Source organism: Cyprinus carpio, chromosome A8, assembly GCF_018340385.1.
Source record: "Cyprinus carpio isolate SPL01 chromosome A8, ASM1834038v1, whole genome shotgun sequence".
NCBI lineage: Eukaryota > Metazoa > Chordata > Actinopteri > Cypriniformes > Cyprinidae > Cyprinus > Cyprinus carpio.
The window spans coordinates 19,416,025-19,438,271 of record NC_056579.1 but is presented as its reverse complement, the minus strand read 5'-3'; the positions used below and the strand labels follow the sequence as shown (position 1 = coordinate 19,438,271).

General features: G+C 35.0%; 1 protein-coding gene across 1 annotated transcript in view; it reads left to right on the top strand.

The window, feature by feature from the left end:
- LOC109095655 (adhesion G protein-coupled receptor A2-like) overlaps positions 1 to 22,247 on the top strand; it is a 61,243-nt gene that overhangs the window by 8,851 nt on the left and 30,145 nt on the right. The window contains 1 exon segment of the mRNA XM_042762650.1: positions 17,259 to 17,330. Coding sequence (XP_042618584.1) covers positions 17,259 to 17,330 — 72 coding nt within the window.

Sequence of the window (22,247 nt, the reverse complement as noted above, 5' to 3'; positions counted from 1 at the left end):
CATCATAGTGCCAATGGTGGCTTGTATTGCAAGGATGTGTGTTATTGAATTGGTGTTGTGATTATGATTTTGACTCATCTCACTGACTCAAATCTTTTGAGTCCATTCACCAAAAAGATTTGTTCACTGATTCGTTCAGTGGCCCATTTTAGCAGGTTACGTTGTTTTGCCAGTAGAAGTGACAAATGTGTTTTGAGTGAATCATTAAATCATTCACTCAACCAAAAACAAGTTTTATTTTATGCATTTTGTCAACTACTAGGCAGTACTATTGTCAATTTCAATATTATGTGTAAAAACAATAAGAAGCAAAACAAATTATTTGTTCACAAGATGTTTAGTTTATTCAGTGTGATCACACACACACACACACACACACACACACACACACACACACACACACACACACACACACACACACACACACACACACACAAAATAATTACACTTCAGCATACTTTTAAAAAGTATATTTTTTGGAATTAAAATGCGCTTATATATATATATATATATATATATATATATATATATATATATATATATATATAAACCTATGTTTTGTTTTTAGATGCTTAATTGCATGGTATTTACAATTAACAAGGTATTATAGTTCAAATTACATTAAATGCAATTATTTGAGAGCGTTTTGACCCACTTAATTAGGACTTGTATATGTAATAGTACATGTAATTGCATAATTCTAATGCCTTTGAAATATGGCTATAGTGTACTGCTAAGCATTTATGGCAAACTAAAATATACTTTTATGTCATGTCTATTCACAGTGGTTAGGGCGAAACATGTGGGCAGAAAACAAATGTCATCAGAGTGTCCCGTTGCATTTCTGGCTGTCGATAGGTGCTGTTAATAGAGTTCACATCATATTTAACCCAGAATATTTCTTTAGCACACTTTTTTTTTTTCTCTTACATTGTTTATTCAATATTATGCACGAAAACACACCACAGAGCAGCAATTGTTTGTTGTCCTCCTCTTGACCAGTGGCCTGTACATAATCATAAGCAAAAGTCCAGGTCCTTTGTGTTTACAATGAGCTCGTCCAGCATCCAAACCAACATCGTCTTGTTATCTGGGTCAAACCATGAACGCACACTAACACACAGACCAGTTCCCAGGAGTACAGCGCTTTTTCATCTGCGATATGACTGTGATGGTGGCCTTGCGTGGTTAACATTGTTTAGAAATAATTGCGCATTCCAAAGACAGCAATTAACATTCACTATAATACTGAAGTAGCTAGTAGCATTTCTAGTAGCCTCTCATTCAACCGATCCACTAACATTGCTCTAATTTTAAATGCACGCTGTCTTTTAATGGTTACATATGGTGATATCTTGTACTCTGCAGTGTCTTGTATGAACTGTGTTTATGCACACATATGTATTTTCTGTTAAAGAGAGAGTGTGTGTTTGTGTGTACGAGAAGGGCGTTCATGGCCACAGTTCCCAAAAATAGTGCATCATCTTCTTCTCCATAATTAGAGAGTGTTTATAAAACCTAGATTTTAATTTTAGGCTGTGGAAAAGCCCAACATATGCACACAAACACACGCACACATACATACATGCACCCACTTGCTCTTTCTCAAACACACACACACACACACACACACACACACATACACGTGTCCCAAACACAGTCTGTAATTTTGAAATAAGCAGCAGCTTGTGGACCACTGGGTTTTCTGGCCTTCAAGGGTCACTCTTAAACACACTCACTCTCACAAACAGATATTTGACGTCTTCATTCTGTCTGCGATTCCCAGCAGCTTTGAAAGTGAAGACTGTTTTCTGTGCTTTGATTGTGAGATCTTTAATTGGAGTGGCAATCATTTGATAATATATTTTGTGGCTAATTGAAAACAATTATTCATAAATAAGTAATTGTTTTTTATTATATATAATAATAATTTTGAGAAAAATAATTTTAATCAAAACACAAACACCCATTACTTGCATTTTGAGCAGAGCTGTTATGTTTTATATTGTGTCCCCCATTATTTGCATGCCCCTGGCTGGATCTACAGCATCTGATGTGCTGTTTGCGTAGCGATGAGGACAGTACATGCTTTATGTGTCCATATCTGAGAAGGATTTCTGATCGTCTCATGATTCTTCAGAGCTCAATCAGCAAACAGTTGCTGTACAATTACATGCGTCCACTTAACCGCAGACAGATTTACAGATGGATGGGGAGGACTTGGCAAAATCCGTGTCTTTCTCTTTCTTTGTCTCTTTCTCTCCCTGTTCCTGCAGGCTGGCTGCACAAAGACACGCATTCACATCTCAAGATGCATTTAAGCACTAAGTGCTCATTGTGCTCAAGGCTTTCGGGCAAACCATGTGTGTGCCTGTGTATGTGTTTGTGAGACAAGGTTGTTATCATACTAACACTAAGATGAAAACCAGTGATTTAACAGACTATAATAAAATACCTCAAAACAAATCTACAATAATTAAAACTTTATGGACTTAATCTTCCATTCTCATGACCATGTTTTTGTTTTGCTTATTGGTGATATTTAATACTTATAACGTACTGCAGTACAGATATCACTGAAATAGGTGCTGAGAAAAATGTCAAATTGCATTTAAATTGTCATAAATAAATGAATTAAATAACTAATAAATAGCATAATATATAAATAATAAATAAATAATGCCATAAACATTTTTAATTGCTTGTGCTAATGCATTAAGGTAACAGCCCTTACAATAATGCAAAATCTAAACTAAAGTTGAAAAAAAGGACAAAAAATAAATAAATAAACAACCAAAATAAATCTTTATTTTCAAATCATTCTATCTTAACTTGGTCGAATAGTACACTCTAATGAAAAATGGTTCTAAACAGTACCAGAAAAGGGTTCCTCAGTTTGTAACAATAGCAGGAACCATTTTTGGTGCTAAATAAACCCCTTTTTATAGGGTTCCATAAAGATCCATGCTTTGAAGGTGCTATAAATAACCTTTTCAATGATAGTTTATTTTCATTAATATTAGTATATTAATATATTTATATCACCAATATTAGTTTTATTAATATTATTTGAATAAATTATTTATTACTATTGATTTTCAATTTTAAATCTTTAATCTTGATTACCCCTCTATCTGCCTGGTCTTATAATATCTTACAGCATCTATTAATGTTTTCATAAAAACAACAACTACAACAGCATGTTGTGTCAATTAGGTATTTTTATTTTATTTAATGGTGTGAAATTGTAGCAAAAATGACAGTAATCTAACAACCGTTATTAGCAGAATACATTAATAAATGACAATTGACACTGAACATAAATAAATACTTAAAGATGTAAAACATAAAATAGTGCAATGAAGACCAAGTTCCAGTGAAATACAGTATTTTCACAATCCTCTTCCATCACAATTCCATCATTATGTGTATTTTGGTGTGATTGAGAGGCAGTTTCTCTCTGCAGATGACGAGGTTGTATGTGACATTATCTGAAATACACAATTGAGTTTAGAGTTACAATGTGCCTCCTTCCATTTGTTTACTGTATGTAAAAACAGTTATGCTTATGAAAACCAAAAGTAGTATGTGAGCACTTCACAATGTTATGTTTATGCATAAACCCATGTAATAAATAAAAAAGAAAGAAAATAATTAAATAAATAAATCTAAAAATATGGACTATAAATTCAATATATTTGTTACTTAGTGGAGAAAGAAGTGGGAAAGAAGTATCCTTAAAAATGGACGTAATGTAAACCCTTCACAATGTTAAAAGAAAAAAAGTGATATAATGTCATAGGATAGCTTTAATATTTTTTTGTGACTAGTTCTAGTGTTAAATTAAATAAAAATAAAAATTCTAACAATATGAATTATAAATTCAATGTCTCTGTTACTTACTTGTTGGAGAATAGGAGAGAAATATCCTTAGCTTAACAGAGCTGATCACACTTACATATGACCAAAAAACTAAAAAGAGAAAATAACATATTTGTTTGGAAGCCAGTTACAATTTTAAAGTTAAATTTGTATTTAAATAAACAACCCTTAACTCTAACACAAAGAGCATTTCAGCATAAAAGGGTTCTTCAGGATGCTATTCTAAATAAAAACAACACTAAATACAAATAAACAACAAATAAACAACCATTAATCATCAAGCAATTAAAAAATAATATTATGTTGATTCATAACCCATTTTTATTTAGTCTTTTGTGTACTTCTGACATAAATTAAGATGTTCTTGCTGAAGCATTTCTGCTGCAAAAGAGTGATATATATATATATATATACTGTATATGTACAGTTTATCAAGATTAAATAGAAAGATTTTTTTAAAGTGTATGTTAACTTTGTTGTGTAACTGTAAAAGTGGAGCTCGGCCTAATGTAGGTTGTGTATCAAAGTTGTGCTTTTAGTGGATACATTTTTCCTAATCTGAGTATTATCGTAAATTGTTCACTGTTTACATTGACTTGAGCAGCTACACACTCATGTGTACATAGACACATATATTTGACCTTCCATATTGAGGGCAGATACAAGGCTCTCAGGCACACATCTCTACTTTTCTTGAGTGGCTTTTTGCTGCAAAGTGCTTGTCCAGACAGCCAGCCTCCAGCAGCACTCAAGCCCCAGCGCAGCTGAGGGGAGCCGGGCTGGATGCTGGAGCAGGATGGGGATCGGCTGGACCTCTGGAGGCAGTGAACTGTCAGGCAGCAGCCGTGGTACTTAAAGAACTCGAGAGAGAATAGCTTCCCTTTAACAAAGAGCAGAGCGGCCCAGCTTCTGTTCAAACACACACAAACGCTCAGTGTCACGCTGACACACACTTTACAAACACGCAAGAATGAGGGAGAGTAAAAGACATGTGTGAATAACAGACATAAACACACCCAAAACACATTCATCTGAACGAATTTATACACACAAAGAGGCACTGACAAAAGCGCGCGCACACACACACACACACACACACACACACACACACACACACACACACACACACACACACACACACACACACACACACACACACACACACTTTCTCTCTTAGCTGCTCCTGTGGTTGAGGCTGTGTGATTGGGCTCTTAGGCTTCATTAGTGGCAAAGCTGAAGGGACCTCTCCCTATCTCTCTCTCTCTCTCTCTCTCTCTCTCTCTCTCTGTCATATATGGATTTTTTTCTGTTCTGGCTGGTACCCTTCTTTCTCTTTTCTCACCTCTTGTTTTCTGAGAAGCTGTCTGAATTCTCCAACAAAACATTTGAATCATTTTGATTTCGCAGAAGTTCAAGTCTCTGATAAATTCATAATTTTATATTTCTCAGGTTGCTCTTTCATAACCTTGGACTTCTCATTTATGTTTAATTTCTGTATCAATACGCAGGTGTTAAGGACCATGTTTATAATGATAACTATATTAGCGTGTGCTAATTACTACTATAAGCACATGCTGCAGTTCTGTTGTCTCCTGCTTTAAATGCTCAAGCTCTTTAAAGCAAGATGGATTCTTATTGGCTGTCACTGTTTTTATCGCTCACTAGCTGAAAGAACTAATTGTTAAAGTACTATTGTTAACTAAAATAACATTTTTTGTTAATTGTAATAAAGCTGAAATTAAAATATGAATAATAGATAAAAAATGTTGCCTAGGCAACTAAATGAAATGTTTAATTTACAGCACTGAAATTACTAAATAGAAATAAAGACTGAAGCTGAAATACAAATAAATTAAATTTAAATAGTAATATAAAAAAAACAAAGCTAATTAACTGTCAAAAGCTAAATACTAAAAATTAAACTGAATTTAAAATGAAAACTAAAAATATAGAAATAAAAGCTAATTCAAAGTCTAAATAAAACCTGTGATATAATATAAATACTACTACAATAATACTCACAAATTGAGTATTTTTTTGAGTCAACAAAAATGACTGACTTGTTGAACAGAGAACAGCATCTTTAAGGAAAAAAAAGCACCTCTTTTAGAGTTTGTTATGACACCTATACAGTGTGCACGGATAGTAATAGCACTTGGAGTGGAAGAAGTTACTTTAATAGCCAACAGATAATGAGAAAATCAAGTAACAGAGCAAAAACAGCATCTTTTTTTTAAAAATCCTCGCTAGCTTAAAGAGGCCACATTGTTCAATTTTGTAACATAGTAATGTTGTTTGTTCATTACTGTTTTTCCTCCTTTCTCCTGACCCTTAGAATTAAATAGGCTGTTTTTGCTACTGTACCTTTAAGACTTCCTCTGGAGGAGGCCGCAAAGATTCAGATTATGAAACATAGTTCTGACTCTAAAATCAGAGTCACAACTGCACTTATTCTAAAATATATTAGAAAAATTGGCTATGGTTATTAATAATAAATGTAGCTATTTATTGACTATTGTTGTGATTTATCACATTGCTCTTTAAAAAAAAGCCTTTCTTTACAGTGATTTATCACAATTTAATGTCATAGAGAATCTTTTCTGTTTAATAGTTTTGAGATCTAAAAGTAACTGTTGACAAAGTTGGTATATGATGTCCACAGTCTTTGACAGTTGCTGAATAAGCCTGTGTTGATACGAGAGCATTACAGCAGGAGGACGTGAGGGAGACAGAAGGTTCTTTGAGGTTAAGGGTATTTCAACATGCCACATTTGCTAGACAGAGTACTTTCTATTTTCTGATAACCTCCACTTCAGCGTGGGGCCTGTGATAGGACACACACACACACACACACACACACACACACACACACACACACACACACACACACACACACACACACACACACACACACACACACACACACACACATTGTGTAGTGCAGAGACTAGTGGCCCCACTTGAGCTTAGAAACCCTCAGTCAGACAAGAGAGATGCAGGTTCTCTATCATCCTCCTCAACTCTCACTCCCTAAACACACTCATCTGTCTGCACCGTTTCATCCCTCCTCACCTCCTCAGCCCTCCTCTCCCCTTCCTTCTGATGTAGCATAATTTTTTATAATTTGCACATTCATTCTAATGTACAGAGCATGGTTTTGGAGATCAGTATTAGCTCTCATCATTGTCATCGTATGGCAAGAGAAAATAATCAGCGGTACAACAATATCACAAAGATTATTTGGCAAAAGTAGTGTCTAAAACCAAAGTAACCGATGACAACATATATTTCCAGATGGAGGCAATGTCTCTCTTGAGCTCATTTATTCTCATTGGGTCGGAGCTACGCAAATGTGAAGTGAATGTAATGTAATTAATATTTATGGAATAAAGGCCTGTTTACACTAACACAAATTGGGTCTGAATTTTGCATGCAATTATGTCTGTTAAGATCAATGTAAAAAAAAAAAAAATTCCAATGAAAATTCAATATAACTCTCTGTCACTGCGTTTCTGGCACTCACATGGAAAAGGAAGTCGTGTAGATTGTACTTTCATGGTTTTAAAAAGTAGTTCTGGTTTTTAGATTGAACTGTGAAGTTCTTTATATGACATCAAAAACAAAAGTGCAATGACCAGAGAGCCAGTTCTGGATTCTTCCTCTGCTATCACTGATGCTTAGCAGAATAGGCTGTTTGTGAGCCACAGATTCGTAATTTTATGTAATAGCAGCATCTCTGGGCATGTGACCAAAGGCACAAATCTTATTGGCTGGCCAGTTTTCTTCACAGTGCTGTGGAAAAGAGATTAGAACAGCTCTCTGGAAAAACAAAACAAAACAAAGTGTTTAGTTATACCCACACTATTCAAAATATCTTTTTTATGCTTAACAGAAGAAAGAAACTCTTACAGGTTTGGAACAACTTGAGGATCAGTAGATGATGACAAAATTGTCATTTTTCTATCCATTTAGTAATAGTCAGTTTCACATGCCTTTAAACTGAATACCATGTTAACATGTAAACACTGAAACTGAAACATGAATATATATTGGACTAAGTCCACAAAATTACATAGTTTGCACAATAATTGATGTAGTAGTAATTAGCCTTCTATATGTAAATATGTCTTTTCCCAAAAAATCAAGGATATATTTATTAGACTGGATCTATGATCTTAAGATAGTAGAACAGTTGTGTCAAATTAAACATGGCGTCTCCTCTGAGGCCTATAGCAGTAGTTAGTAATGTGCTGTAGGCGTCCTGGGCAAAGTGGAGGTCTTTAATGGGAGCTTGTTGGCTAAATTCAGTGCAGTATTATTACATTTAATTCCTACTGTGTAACACTTATACAGACTGCGGTACTTCTATTTGGCTCCATAAGGAGAGAAAATGAAGTCATATTACGAGACGGTCTCAGAATGATGCTGAAGTACAGTTAAACTCAACTCCTGTACTGAGAATCACAGAGAACTCTCATGTAAACTAATAAAGGCATGTCGAATGTCGGGTTGGCTGCTAATGTCCTTAATAGTTGTCCGTTGGGGAACAATCTTGGTTAATTTAGTTGGTCTCTTAGGCTGCATTTACACTGCAGGTCTTTATGCCCAAATCCGATTTTCTGACTATATCCGATTTTTTTGACGACCCGCTTACATCATCTTTTAAAAGTGACCCGTATCCGATTTTTGCATTTACACTATACACTGCTGAAACTACCAAACGTAGACATTCTGACTCGGAAAAGGAAGTAAAACAGCACGAAATACAATGGATGCAGATGCAAATAAAATTATACAGTTGTTTTGCTTTCCATAATATATTGAAAAGTCAACAAAAAAAAAATCAGCAAAACATTGGTCTCGTTTCGGCGGAGAAAAAGCGCTTAAACCGTGCCTCCCCATTTCTCGTGAAATGTCTTCAAACTTATTTGTTTTCTGTAACAACCCTGCATTTTTGCCTGCACCGTCTCTTCGCCCCAAAAACTTAAAAGACATGAAACCTCCGCATTGCTCCACTGTGTGTATCCTTCGTACTCTATCACGCCAATATTAAGTCATGTGATCTCAGTTGGTGGTGTCCACCTGAGTTGACGTCACTTTTTTAATGACGTACTAAAGACTCGCATTTACTGGGGAATATCCGATTTGTCTGCTTACATGGCACACGCAAATGCACGTATCCGATTCATATCCGATTTATTACCACATATGAATGAGGCCTGAATCCGATCTGAGAAAATCGGAATCCATGCGGTTTTTTCCTGCTTACACGTTCACCGGTCATATCCGATCTGTGCCACATGAGAGGAAAAAATCGGAATTGGGTCACTTGAACCATGCAGTGTAAATGGGGCCTTAGTGACTCTTCGTAAGGAAGAAGATAGATGACATTCTGGGTCCCTTGAGAAAAAGAAGTGCACGTAATTGTGGAGAGTATGCATTTGTAGTGTACTTCAGATCTTCAAAGAGAGACACTTTAATGACTATGTTTCTTAACACACTTAAAAGGACAGTTCACCCAAAAATGAAAATTCTGTCATTAATTACTCATCCTCATGTCGTTCCAAACCCGAAACAACATTTCACATCCTCAAAACAAAAAACACACACACCTAAAAGAAAAAAATGTTGAATAAAATAAAGTTGTTATTTTTGTTTTCTATGCGCACAAAAAGTATTCTCGTAGCTTCATAAAATTAAGTCACGTCACATGGGCTATTTTAATGATGTCCTTACTAGCTTTCTGGGATTTGAACGTTTCAGTTGCATTGCTGTCTATGCAGGGTCAGAAAGCTCTCGGATTTCATCAAAAGTTTCTTAATTTTTGTTCCGAAGATAAAAGAAGGTCTTATGGGTTTGGAATGACAGAATTTTCTGGTGAGTAATTAATGACAGAATTTTAATTTTTGGTGAACTGTCCCTTTAAGTAATGAGTGTATATAAACTTTGTAATAATGTCCAATAAAAGGTTTTACTGTTCAGTAAAATTTAAACCATTGTTTTAATAATCTTTGGTCATGCATTAAAGAAATAAACATGTTGATATGTTAACTGACATACTAAAGTACATCTAAAATTATAATTTCAACTGTAATATGATTAAATTTTACATTTAAGCGGTACAAAAACACTCCTTAATAGTTTAACTAACTGCATTTAAAATGTATTTCAAATATAATACATTTTATAACATGCAATTAAGTGTCCAAAAACATTACATTTCATTTCCACAAAAGTATATATTTTTAAAGTATTTTATTTTTATAAATACTAATTTTGAAAGTATGCTAAAATGCACTTATTGTCAATTGGCGATAATATTGTGCCAATTGACTTGTTGGTGTTTTTATGATTTATAAGTTTGAAAATGTAGGATGTCTTGCAGGATGTCCTCTGATCATGTTCAGGATGTCCCAGAATAAGTTATTTTCCTTAGTCTGAGTGGCAGAAGTGAAGGCCATTTAGCTGTCCGAAGGACAAACTGATATGGTCTGTTGTTTTGTCTCAGAGGCCTTGAGGTTCGAGGAGACAAACTGAGCCAAACCGCACCAGCGAGTGGCACAGAATGGGGAGGAACTGCTGTCACTGAGGAAACACTTGTCCTTGCCAGACTGCTTCACGTTGTGCTGCCACACCACAGCAGCAGGGTGTAATCTTAAGTTTTCGGTACATTTTCAAGCTCATCTGGATTCTGAGTCTCACTCACGATGACACTTGACATGGTTCACAAGGTCTCTCATAATGCATGAAGGGACCCAAGAAGATGCTTTTGTCCCTTATGCCTTAATTTCTATAATTAATAAAGCACACTGAGTGGGATCAGTGCTCTGATGACTGATGGTGTATGTCTTTCATGTCACTTTAGATTTTGTTTATAAGCTTGACAGTAAGGAGTTTTAGACTGTGGTCTGATTTGTGTAGATTAGCTGGTTCTGTGAAGTCTGCTGTTTGAAGGACAAAGCCGCTACTGGAAATGACCAGTTAATGTGTGTCTGCTTTTTGTCACATTTCCCTCCCCCATTCCTCTTACTTGATTCATTTCTTTATTTTTGAATCCTCTTATATTGTTTACTTTTAAGAGTAACAATATAGTCTAAATGCTCTGTTTACTTATTTTCAATCCTAATAGTTTTTTGATTCTGTCATAAATGTGGAACTAAACCCATGTGACTTTCTTTCTTCCAAGGAACACAATAACGAGTTATTTTGTTATTATTTTCCCATAATGGAATAAGATCTAGGGCTGTCAAGCTCAAAAATGGACCATAAAAATATTGGTCCCCTTTGACTTAAAATTTATGGACAAAAAAGACAGAGACGTTTTTTCAAAATATCTTGTTTTGTGTTCCACATGCAGAAGAAAGAAAGTCATTAAGGTTTGTAACAACTTAAAAGTGAGTAAATAATGACAGACTTTTGTTTTGGGTGAACTATCCCTTTTTCAAAGAAGATAATCTAATTCAGGTGGGAAAAAGATGTTCCATGTTCTCAGATTCATTCATATTTCAAAACTCTTGATGCCAATAATCTTATCCATTAAATCATTTGTTATTGGTGACATTAAAATGCTTCATTAGACAGTAAACATCTTTATTTGAACTTTTTCTCTTGTTATAAAATAGAAAAGTGCACTAGGTAACAATAATAAAAGCACTAGGTATATAGTGAAACTAGAAAAATATGAAATATGTGTAAGTACCGTTGATTATGCCAGTCTTGCTGTTTTTACACAACATCACAACTGTTAAGAAACAATCAGAGCTTTATAATTTTTTTTGAGTTTCCAGCTTCTAATTATGTTACTCCAACATAACATGAATGCAGCATTATCTAAACTAAATATGGTTTCATATAGGATTTCATGTTGTCTTTAAATAGCATTAGTCCTGTTTTTTTTTTACTATTCCCACCTTCAGTTCCACTCTCTTTCTCGCTCTTTTTATATATAATTCTCATTCTTTAACCGGATTCCTGTCCTGTTTTCCTTGTTTCCTTGCTAACTTTTATCTTTCTCTTGTCGTATTGTCCTTATCTCTTCCCCTCATTCTGTCGTCCACCTGCTCTTGCTCTGTGTCCTGTCCATCACACAGCAGAACAGGAAGCGCTCTGGGGTTGACCTCTGACCTCAGTCAGCCAAGCTCTGTATAAACAGCTAATTTTCTTCACTTCCTGTTTAGCTGAACGGGAGCACCGCCTGTTTTAGTTTGTTTACAGAGCGGGCCGCTTCAAGTTCTGGTGTGTGTGTGTGTACGCAGCATGTTTTTCAGTGTGTATTTTCGTATGAGGGTGTCAGTGTGTGCTGATCCCTGCCTGCTGTTCTATTGAGAACAATACAGTTTGTTTCCTTATATAAGATCCTATGGAAGTCCGTTTTCACCTCAAAGTAGAAAAAATACAGTGTATTTAAAAAAAAAATGTAAATGAGACTTCAAATCTCCCAACTGTGACATTATTTCACACAATTGCAGCTTTATAGCTCACAATCATGACTTTATAAATATCAAATTTGACTTCGTATTTCATAATTGACTATATCTTATGATAATTGGTACTTTATATTGCACAATTGTGACATAACTTACAAAATGACTCAAAACTGTGACATTATTTCTCACAATTCTGGCATTATATTTTACAATTGCAACTTTAAATCTCACATTTGTAACTTTAGATTGTAATTGCAACCTAATTACTAGCCTTACTCACAATGTGACTTCATATATGGCTTCACACAACAAAGGTTTAGTTTGACGACATGTAAAAATATAACCATGTACTATATGTATCATATGATGCTGTATTAATGATGCTCAAGCATATACATACACACTCACACGACACCGGCAACTCACAGCAACCCAAGTCCTTATGTGACTCCTAACCTCCACACATACTCGCCTTCTAAATAGTTTCTGACTCATTACTATCTATAGCTCTATAGTCTCTGGGTCCAATTAACCAGTTTGTGTTTTTGCCAGTGATATCTCTCAGTCTCTCTCTGTATTAAATTATGCTGTAGATCTGGTCTGGTTTTCAGCTTTTATCTTGTGTCTGGCTTGAGTTAGCTGACGGTTCATGTGCCCGACCGGAGCATCAGGCGGGGTAGATCAGGGTCAAACAGCTATTTGAAGATCTGTTCAGCTGGCCGTGTCCCAGTACTATGTGTCCTGATCCTCCCTACATCCTGCAGCAGCAGGATGACTGCAGTGGGTTAGTGGTTTGGAGTAGTCACCCTCAGTAATGACCTGACAAAGGCAAGATGTCATTTTCATTCATTTTAAACCAAAACACAGAAACTCACTTTTGGGGCACTTGTGTTAGTTCTGAAATGTCCTCTTTAATTTTCTTTAATTACATGGCAGGATGTAGTTTAGCTGTGTGTTTATCCACACGTGTGAGCATTTGCGGGAAGTCATTAGCGTGGTTGCTAGCGTTAGCATTAATCATACAAAAACAGCTGTCAAAATCTGTTGATTGACTTTGGGTGTAGCACAATGTTATGCAGTAACTTAGTAAATAGTGCATTTTGTGAACAAAGCACAAACTATGCTGAGCTACAAAGGTGGCAAACATAGTAACTATTCCAACACTGACAAAAATGGCATGTATTTTAATTGATTTGAGATGAGTTTTCAAAGTCTTAACGTAGTTCTGACAAAATTTGTTCAGGGCTCAACATTAAGCCTTGACATGCTTTGGACAAGTAATTCAGTCATTCATTTTTCCAAGTAAAAATGTTGTCCAGAAAGAAAAATGGTGTAAATGTAACCTCGTCTGAAGCAATTTTCTCATCAGTGTTCTATCAGCTCTTATTTATATTTGCCTGTTTGTGAGATCGATTTGCAGTTTTTTTTTTTTTTTTTTTTTTTTTTTTTTTTTGCTATTACCAAATGCAAAATTTTTCTTAACTAAACCGCCAGTAGGTGGCGGCATGTGACTGCCTTAAAGAGTGAGTCATTGAGTCATTTATTCATTCAGTTTGTTCAAACTGTTGATTAATTCACAAATTAAGCAAACAGTTGTCTTTATAAATGAGTCACTGAATCATTGACTTACCCGATTCATTCAAAAACACTGAATAATTCAGTAGCAAAACACCACTGTTCATTGCTCTGAGATGAGCGGATTTTTTGCTGTGATCTTTGTTTGGAACTATTTTCGTTAGTCAATACTGTATCTGAAATGTCATTTTCACTTAATATTAACTACTTGTTTATTGAACTGTTTAAAAAAATGAAACGTCACATTTTCAATCATGCTGGTGTTCGTGAAACACTTTAAAAATCCACTTGTCCCGGACAAGCACTAATATAATGTTCTGAATGTTTTGACTTTGTACTGTATTGTGAATTAATTTACATGACAGACTTTAATTTAAAGCATTTTATTTGCATTTAAGGTGTATTTTTTATGTTCATGCATTCTGGGAATCTAACCCATGATTTTGACTAGCACCATGCTATATTGCATTTTACATAAAAAGTATATTTGCACTAAATAAAAAGACTGTCTGTTTTGATTAAATCTGCTCATTAACTTTTGTGACAAGGCAGGAAATAAGATGAACCAGCTGCTGGTTTGCTAAAGGAAGCAGACACACACTTTCATATACACATATACACACACTCGCATACTGCAAACACGTTCTTCAGTCCTGACTGGTTACACACTTCCTGCCAATAAATGGATATACAGCCAGTTATGCTCTATTAGGCTGTGACACACTGAGACAGTCGAAAGAGTAACATGAGTCACAAATGCACACTTTAGAAAGTACCAGTAATGTCATGCAATTATACAACGGATAATTGCAGCTCTAAAATCTGATTGGGTAAAGCCAGGTGTACGCTATGCTTGTTTAAACTACTTTACAATTGATGCATGTCAGATTGTACAATACAGTATGAATGTAATGAGTCAAAGCAGACTGTGGAACATCACCAGTCTTTTAGACTGATGTCTGTGATTTCGGTCATGATGTTGACTGTGTGTCACTCTATGACAAGCACAAGCCTGGGGTGTTTGAGTATATATATATATATATATATATATATATATATATATATATATATATATAATATATATATATATATATATATATATATATCAATGTGGTTTTACCACAATATGAGTGGAAAGTTATTTGATAAATTGTTTTATATTTTTTATTTTTATTTTTACTTCACACATTCTTTTATTTTTCTTATTCTTATTATTAATCCAACATTTACCATTTTCTTTTCTTTTTTATTCTAAAACTTTGAATTTTGAATCAGATTTTGAATTCTACTTCTACAAAGTCATCTCAGATGTTTTGTCCTCACTTTGTCTACATTTTAAAATCTAATTTCTTATATTCTAGTTCTAATCTTGATGTTGAAAAAGTAAAGTGAATGTGCATGCTGTTTGTCAACTATTCAGTTATTGAACATAAGTGTCTTTTTCATGTTGCTGTGGCTGCTATTTTATAAAAACTTGCCTAACTTGCCTGAGAAAATCACTGTAATATATGGCCTCTTGTGATGTTAATTCCATATGTTTTAAGGATAGAAATAGATCTGACATATACATAACAGCCCAGTTTATGGCATTTGTGTATTTTTATTTGTCCATATCAGCCATACACCTAATCCAAACCTGTTTTCCTCCTGAGCTTTATCCATACCACCGTCCAAAGCCCCCTCTCTCTTCCTCTTCTCTTTCCTCTCTTCCTTCTGATAAGACTCTCTCTGGTCTCAGGCCCATTACCCAATGGCAAAAGGGATAATTGTCGTGGAAAGAGCCGGGTGTACGTTTGATGTGGACCTTGACTTCCTTTTGATGTAAAAATGAATCCACTGTGATTATCAAGATTATGGCTTCCTCCCCCTCTTCTTCCTCATTCCCTCGCCCTTTCCATCCCTCTATTAAGCCGTGAAGATTAATTGGAAACAGCCCGGTCTGATGACTGAAGTCTTCATGGCTGTCGGGTCGATGAAGTAGTGTTTGGGCAGCATCCTTTCTCACATACTCTCCCTCCTCCTCTCTCTTTTGTTGCTGAAACACCTTGTCTTCACAGATACTGTATACAGAGTACATGTTATATCAGTGTTTCTATGGGCATTTCTGTTTATTTATTTTAAAGAAATTAGTACTTTTGTTCAGTACACATTACATTGATCAAAAGTACATTGATCACCCATTTTTGCTGTCCACAATTCTTATGAATGGATCTGTGGGCAATCTTTGGGTGTGGATCACTTATATGTATATTTAATGTATTACATTATACAGTATGTGACCCTGGAGCACAAAACCTTAAGTCGCTGGGGTATATTTGTAGCAATAGCCAAAAAAACGTTGTATGGGTCAAAATTATTGATTTTTCTTTTATGCCAAAAATCATTAAGTAAATATCATGTTCCATGAAGATATTTTGTAAATTTCCTACTGTAAATATATAAAAACTTAATTTTTGATTAGTAATATGTATTGCAAAGAACTTCATTTGGACAACTTTAAAGGCGATTCTCTCAATATTTAAATTTTTCTGCACCCTCAGATTCCAGATTTTCAACCAGATATTCTCCTATCCTAACAAACCATACATCAATGGAAAGCTTATTTATTGAGCTTTCAGATGATGAATATATCTCAATTCTGGTCCAATGTCACAAATTTTATTCTTAAGTGTTTTTAAAGAAGATAAAAAGAAATTGCCTTGTCCTCCCGAATGATTTGTAGGTGCGCTAGATTTGAGTTCAGTATATGAACTCAAAAAAAAAAAGGATAAATCCTGCAAACTACTCAAACTTACATAATTATGAAACTTATTAGCAATGTTCGGTCAGTCTACCCTCCTCAGGAATCCAAAAGTGTTTGAAAATGTAATAAGAAATCATTAAGAGTATTTACAGATCAAAATAACGACAAAAGCCACCAATTATGCCGTCAATATAGAATTCAAAATACTGGTTACAAATAATAATAAAAAAAGCACAAACATAATTCAACACCCAAATAAACAATAATACAAATTCAAATTCTACAGGATGAATAAAATTGTTAATACATCTACATGCGGTCTTGGGGTTTGTAGGCAGTAAATGAAGAATATGTGTGAGAGTTGGCGAGCGTATGTGTCTGAGATGCCTGGCCATATAAGCATGCTTGTGTCAGGGTGTTTACTGTACATGCGTGTTTTTGTTGGACATGCACGTGTGTGTTTTGGTTCAGGGTGTGTGTTGGCGAGGGTGTGTGTGACAGAGTGTGTGAGTGAGGGCTGTTTTCATTGGATGCACGAGTGGATTTCGTTTTGTATGGCTGTCTGTGAATGTGTGATTAGTGACTGTCATTACAATGACTCATTTCATCTCTGCTTTTGCATTTCTTCACAGAAATCTGAGCAACAATCGTATCCGCGTCCTGAAAAATGGCTCCTTCACTGGCTTGTACTCCCTTGAGAAGCTGTAAGTCAACCTCTTTCTCATCATCATCATCATCTTCATCACCATTGCAAGGCTTAGTGGTTTCTTTGATGTGTGTCAAGGGTTGGCCGTTTTGATTCATTACGGAGTCAAATGCTAAAACATTACAATGAGTCTGGTCTTTATATTGGTCTTAAAATGCAAGGGATTTAAAGTGTACCTGCAGTATACTTACAATAGTTCCACTTTAGCACAAAAACTTCAGTTACTTTTTAGTTGGACTTTAGCACTACTTACGCACAATTAAAGTGCATTAAGTACAAAATTAGTTGTTCCAATTAAGCAGACTTGAAGTATGCCAGTTTAGTATACTAAAAGTACAATTGCAGGGTATTTTTATTAAGCACATAAATATGTAAATGTATTTTTGTAGTATACTTAGCATGAAATCAATTTATTTCAAATGCATTTTTGTATATGTATTTTCCACTAGGGCATTGATGCATAAACAAAAGTACATCTGATTAGAAAATTTGAGACACTGACAGATCAAGTATAATAAATAAATAAATAAATAAATAAATAAATACAGTAGCCGGGTCTTCCTCTGTCTGTTTACGGACGTGATGTCCATGCAGTGTCGAATGCTGTCAAAGAGACGAATGATGTCAATTTTCCATAAAATCGTACCTGACACCTCAAATTATAAATCATTATTATAAGCTTACAGTTGCTAATTGATGTAAGGTAAGGAGACAGTTTTGAACACTGATGTCTTATGTACAGTTATGTACACAAAGTTTCAAACTGCAGCTTTAAATACAAGTTCAAATTATAGTCAAAAACAAAAACGTTCTACTTTATTTAGAAAATAATCAGGAACATTTCATACTGAATATTGAAGTTAATGCTGACAGGGAGCTGTTTGCTGCTGTCTGTGAGTGTGATGCTCGGTAGGGAGGATGAGCCGGTACACGAGACTATCACAGAAGGAGTCTCATTACACCTCCATATATCACTCTGTGAAGAACTGCTCAGTCTGGAGAGATAATAGAGGAGGCTGCCAGGGAATGAAGGAGGAAGAATTATGTTGTGTTGCTGATTGACCAGCAGTATTGGTGTATGATACTGACAGCTACAGTAGGCCATATTATTTTCTTATAAAATTGTTTTGTACCTCCTTTGTAGCATGCATATATAAAAATGGTAATATGGTATCTTGGCTAAAAAAAAAAAACCCCAAAAACATAATTTTAGTAGACATATCTTCTAACTCTAAATATGGTTTATTGTGAATGTATGTGGCAACACGTGTGTTTGATGTGTGTGTGTGTGGTCATTATTGTGTGCACATGTGTGCGCTCGTGTTCATGTGTGCACGTGTGCAGTGATTAGCCATGTGTGTGTAAGACAGGGCTGTTCTCTGTATGTAGGTGTTTGTTTGGGGTAAAAGGATCCGATTTGGTTGTTTTTGCAAGTGCAGACAAGACCCCCGGGGAGCTGCGGAGGTCAAAGGTCAGAGAAACTGGAGCTGTGCCTGCAAACAGGCGCTCGTACCTGGGATTGTAGTTAAACCGAGCTAGGTTGAGGGGGAAGGGCTGTTTTTTTTGCTGCATATTTGATTAGTAAATTAGATGTTGCTATTCCTAGATCAACTTTGCCTAAGATTTACTGAGACTATTTTTTTTAAAGATTATATTAATGTGGCAATTTTGTACTGTTACATAATGCAGTTTCATTATTGGCCTTTTTTGTGACTTATATTGTTGAAACAATTTATTTATTTGGAAGTATTTGTAATAGTATACAATTATAATATATAATATACAGTAGTATGTATACACAGCAGTAAAACTAACATAGTTTTAAAACTATGTTTATGTATTAATAAAACAATTATGACATGTTGTGGAGAAATGCACACAATTAGAAAAACAGGTTTAAAAAGGCTCAAAGTCAGGATGAAAAATATGATGATTCACTCTTCAGGGTTTGTAGAGTTTATAATTGTACAGTCATGGCCAAATGTTTTGGCAGTGACATCAATTTTGTGTTTTGCAAAGTTTGCTGCTCCAGTATTTGTAGATTATTTTTCCACACGTTTCTATGGTGCACTGAAAAACATTAAGCATATCATAAGTTTTAAAGGCTTTTATTGGCAATATATATATATATATATATATATAAAAGTCAATATTTACAGTGTTGACCCTTGTTCTTCATAACCTCTGCAGTTGGCTCTGGCCTGCTGGATATAAGCTTCTGGGCCAAATCCTGACTGATAGCGATCCATTCTGGCCTTATTAACTCTCTGAGTTGATCACAATTTGTGGGCTTCTGCTTGTTCACTCGCCTTTTGAGGACTGACCGCAGGTTCTCTATGAGATTGAGATCCGGGGAGTTGCCTGGCCACAGATCCAAAATTTCAATGTAATGATGTTCGAGCCACTTCTTTATCACTCTTGCTCTGTGACATGGTGCTCCAAACTGCTCATGGATTGTTGTAAAAAGTTGCTCTTGCAGGATGTTTTGATACCATTCTTTATTTGTGGCAGTGTTTTTGGGCAGAATTATGAGAGTCCCTTGGTTGAAAAGCACCTCCACACATGGATGGTCTCAGGATGCTTCACTTTTGGCACAACACAGGACACTAGGTAGTGTTCACCTTTTCTTCTCCGAACAATTGATTTTCCAGATGTCCCAAACAGTCGGAAGGGAGCTTCATCAGAGAAAATAACTGTGCATCAGTCTTTTGCTATCAAATCCTTGTACTTCCTGCAGAATTTCAGTCTGTCCATGATGTTGTATCTTGGAGGGAAGTGGCTTTTTTGCTGCCCTTCTTGACACCAGGCCATTGTCCAAAAGTCTTGGCCTCACTGTGTGTGCAGATACTCTCACACCAACCTGCTGCCATTCCTGAGCAAGCTCTGCACTGCTGGTGACACGGTTCTGTAGCGGACTCCTCAGGAGGAGACGGTCCTGGTGCTCGCTGGACACTCTGGGATGTCCTGAAGACTTCTTCACTGCAGTCGAACCTCTCTCCTTAAAATTCTTGATTATCCGGTAAATGGTTCTTTCAGGTGCAATATTCTTTGTAGCAATTTTCTTGCATGTGAGGCCATTTTGATGCAAACCGACTATGGCTGCATGTGTTTCTTTGGAGGTAACCATTGCTAACAAGAACACAATGATTGGAAGCACTTCTCCTCTTCTTTTATAGCAATCAGACTGTTCTTACAATCTAATAAGTATGATAGTGATTTTACCTGACTAGTACTCATTCACACTTTCACATTTGCTGCTGATAGCTGTTTTTTTTGTTTTTTGTGAAAAGTTAATTTTTTTGGCCAATGAAGCTTTTAGCAATTATTTAAAATGCATCTGATCACTCTACACAATAATCTGAAAACAATGTGAATAACTGTATATGTAAAAAAAAAAAAAAAAAAAAGCTTGTTGTCTACTATAGAGAGTTAAAAGTGAGGAAGTAATAGGTATGCACATTTTTGCACCATGTACTTATAATATTTGTATACTGTATATACCCAAAACTGAAAACACATTCCTTATGCACTAGGTCTGTAATAAAAATTACACAAAAATGGTATGGCACGGAACGTTAAGAAAACATGTAGCTTTACAGCTCTTTAGTCTTCCTTTTTAGGAAGACTAAAACATCCTTGGCTACTACAGTTCTGATGATGCATTCCATTCGATGTCAGATGTGGAATATTCTTTCCTAGTAGATATCACTGACTTCCCTCTGTAAAGACTTTCCATTGCCAGGCATTCTGAAGATGATTTATAAAGAAACAAATTGCAATGCAATCATTTGCTTTGGAAAAGTGTTTCCTAGCAACCAAATTGCAGAGTATAAACGATGTTATACGGTGATGGTATTTGTTTTGCAGGCGTATGATTATGAAGGGAATAGTTCATTTACTAGGTTTTACTCTCCTATACATTATCCCGTGTTCATGTGATATCACACAACCACAGTCACATTTCTGAATGAGAAAATTCAGACTTTCCAAGTTGATTTCCAAATCTGATTTTAATAGCATTTTATTACACATTTCCAGGTGGTCAGTTCCAACTTTTACCGTTGATTGGAATGCAGCATGAGAACCAATATAATGAACGACAATAATTATATATCATGTCATAATCCATTGTGGGAAAAATTTTGCTTAATATTACTGAATATGCTCTTGTAGTATGCATAAATCTTGACCCTCCTATCACATTCAGGTCAGTTTTGACATGAAAGTCAAAAAAAATAATTGTCTAAGACATCCATAGTTTTTAGTAAAAAAAAAAAAAAAAAAAAAAAGAGTTTAATAAAATTCCATTCATTCCAATGGAGTTAATACTGATAATTATACAGATATTTTAAGTTATATAAAGGTTGTGACTGGTTTATAAATTTACGTTTTACCAGGTCAGAATTGACCCGGGACCGCAAAAGGGTTATATAATTTTTTTAAAGTGATAGGAGGCTGAAAAGTTTATTTTTAAGAAAACCATATCCGTAGTTAATATAATGATTTCATATCGAAAACGAGAGGCCACTTAAATGTACTTAAAGTGTATTTAAAGATACTGTTTCTTAACACACTTAAGTATACTTGTAAAAAGTGCACTTTGTAATAATGTCAAATTCAAAGTTGCATTTTAAATAATTGGTTTAATAATATTTTATCATGCTATAAAACAGTACACTTAGCCTATTTTGATGTTTTGATTGACATACTGAAGCACTGAAGTAGTGTGTCACGCACTATTACATTTGTAGTTAATATATTTTAAATGTACATCATTACAAATATATGACACATACTGGACTTTAAAATAGATTTTAGTTTACCACAAATGCTTGTCAGTACATTCAGCAGTACACTTTAATCATATTTCAAAGACAATAGAAGTCATTATGAAATTACATATAAAAAATGTACT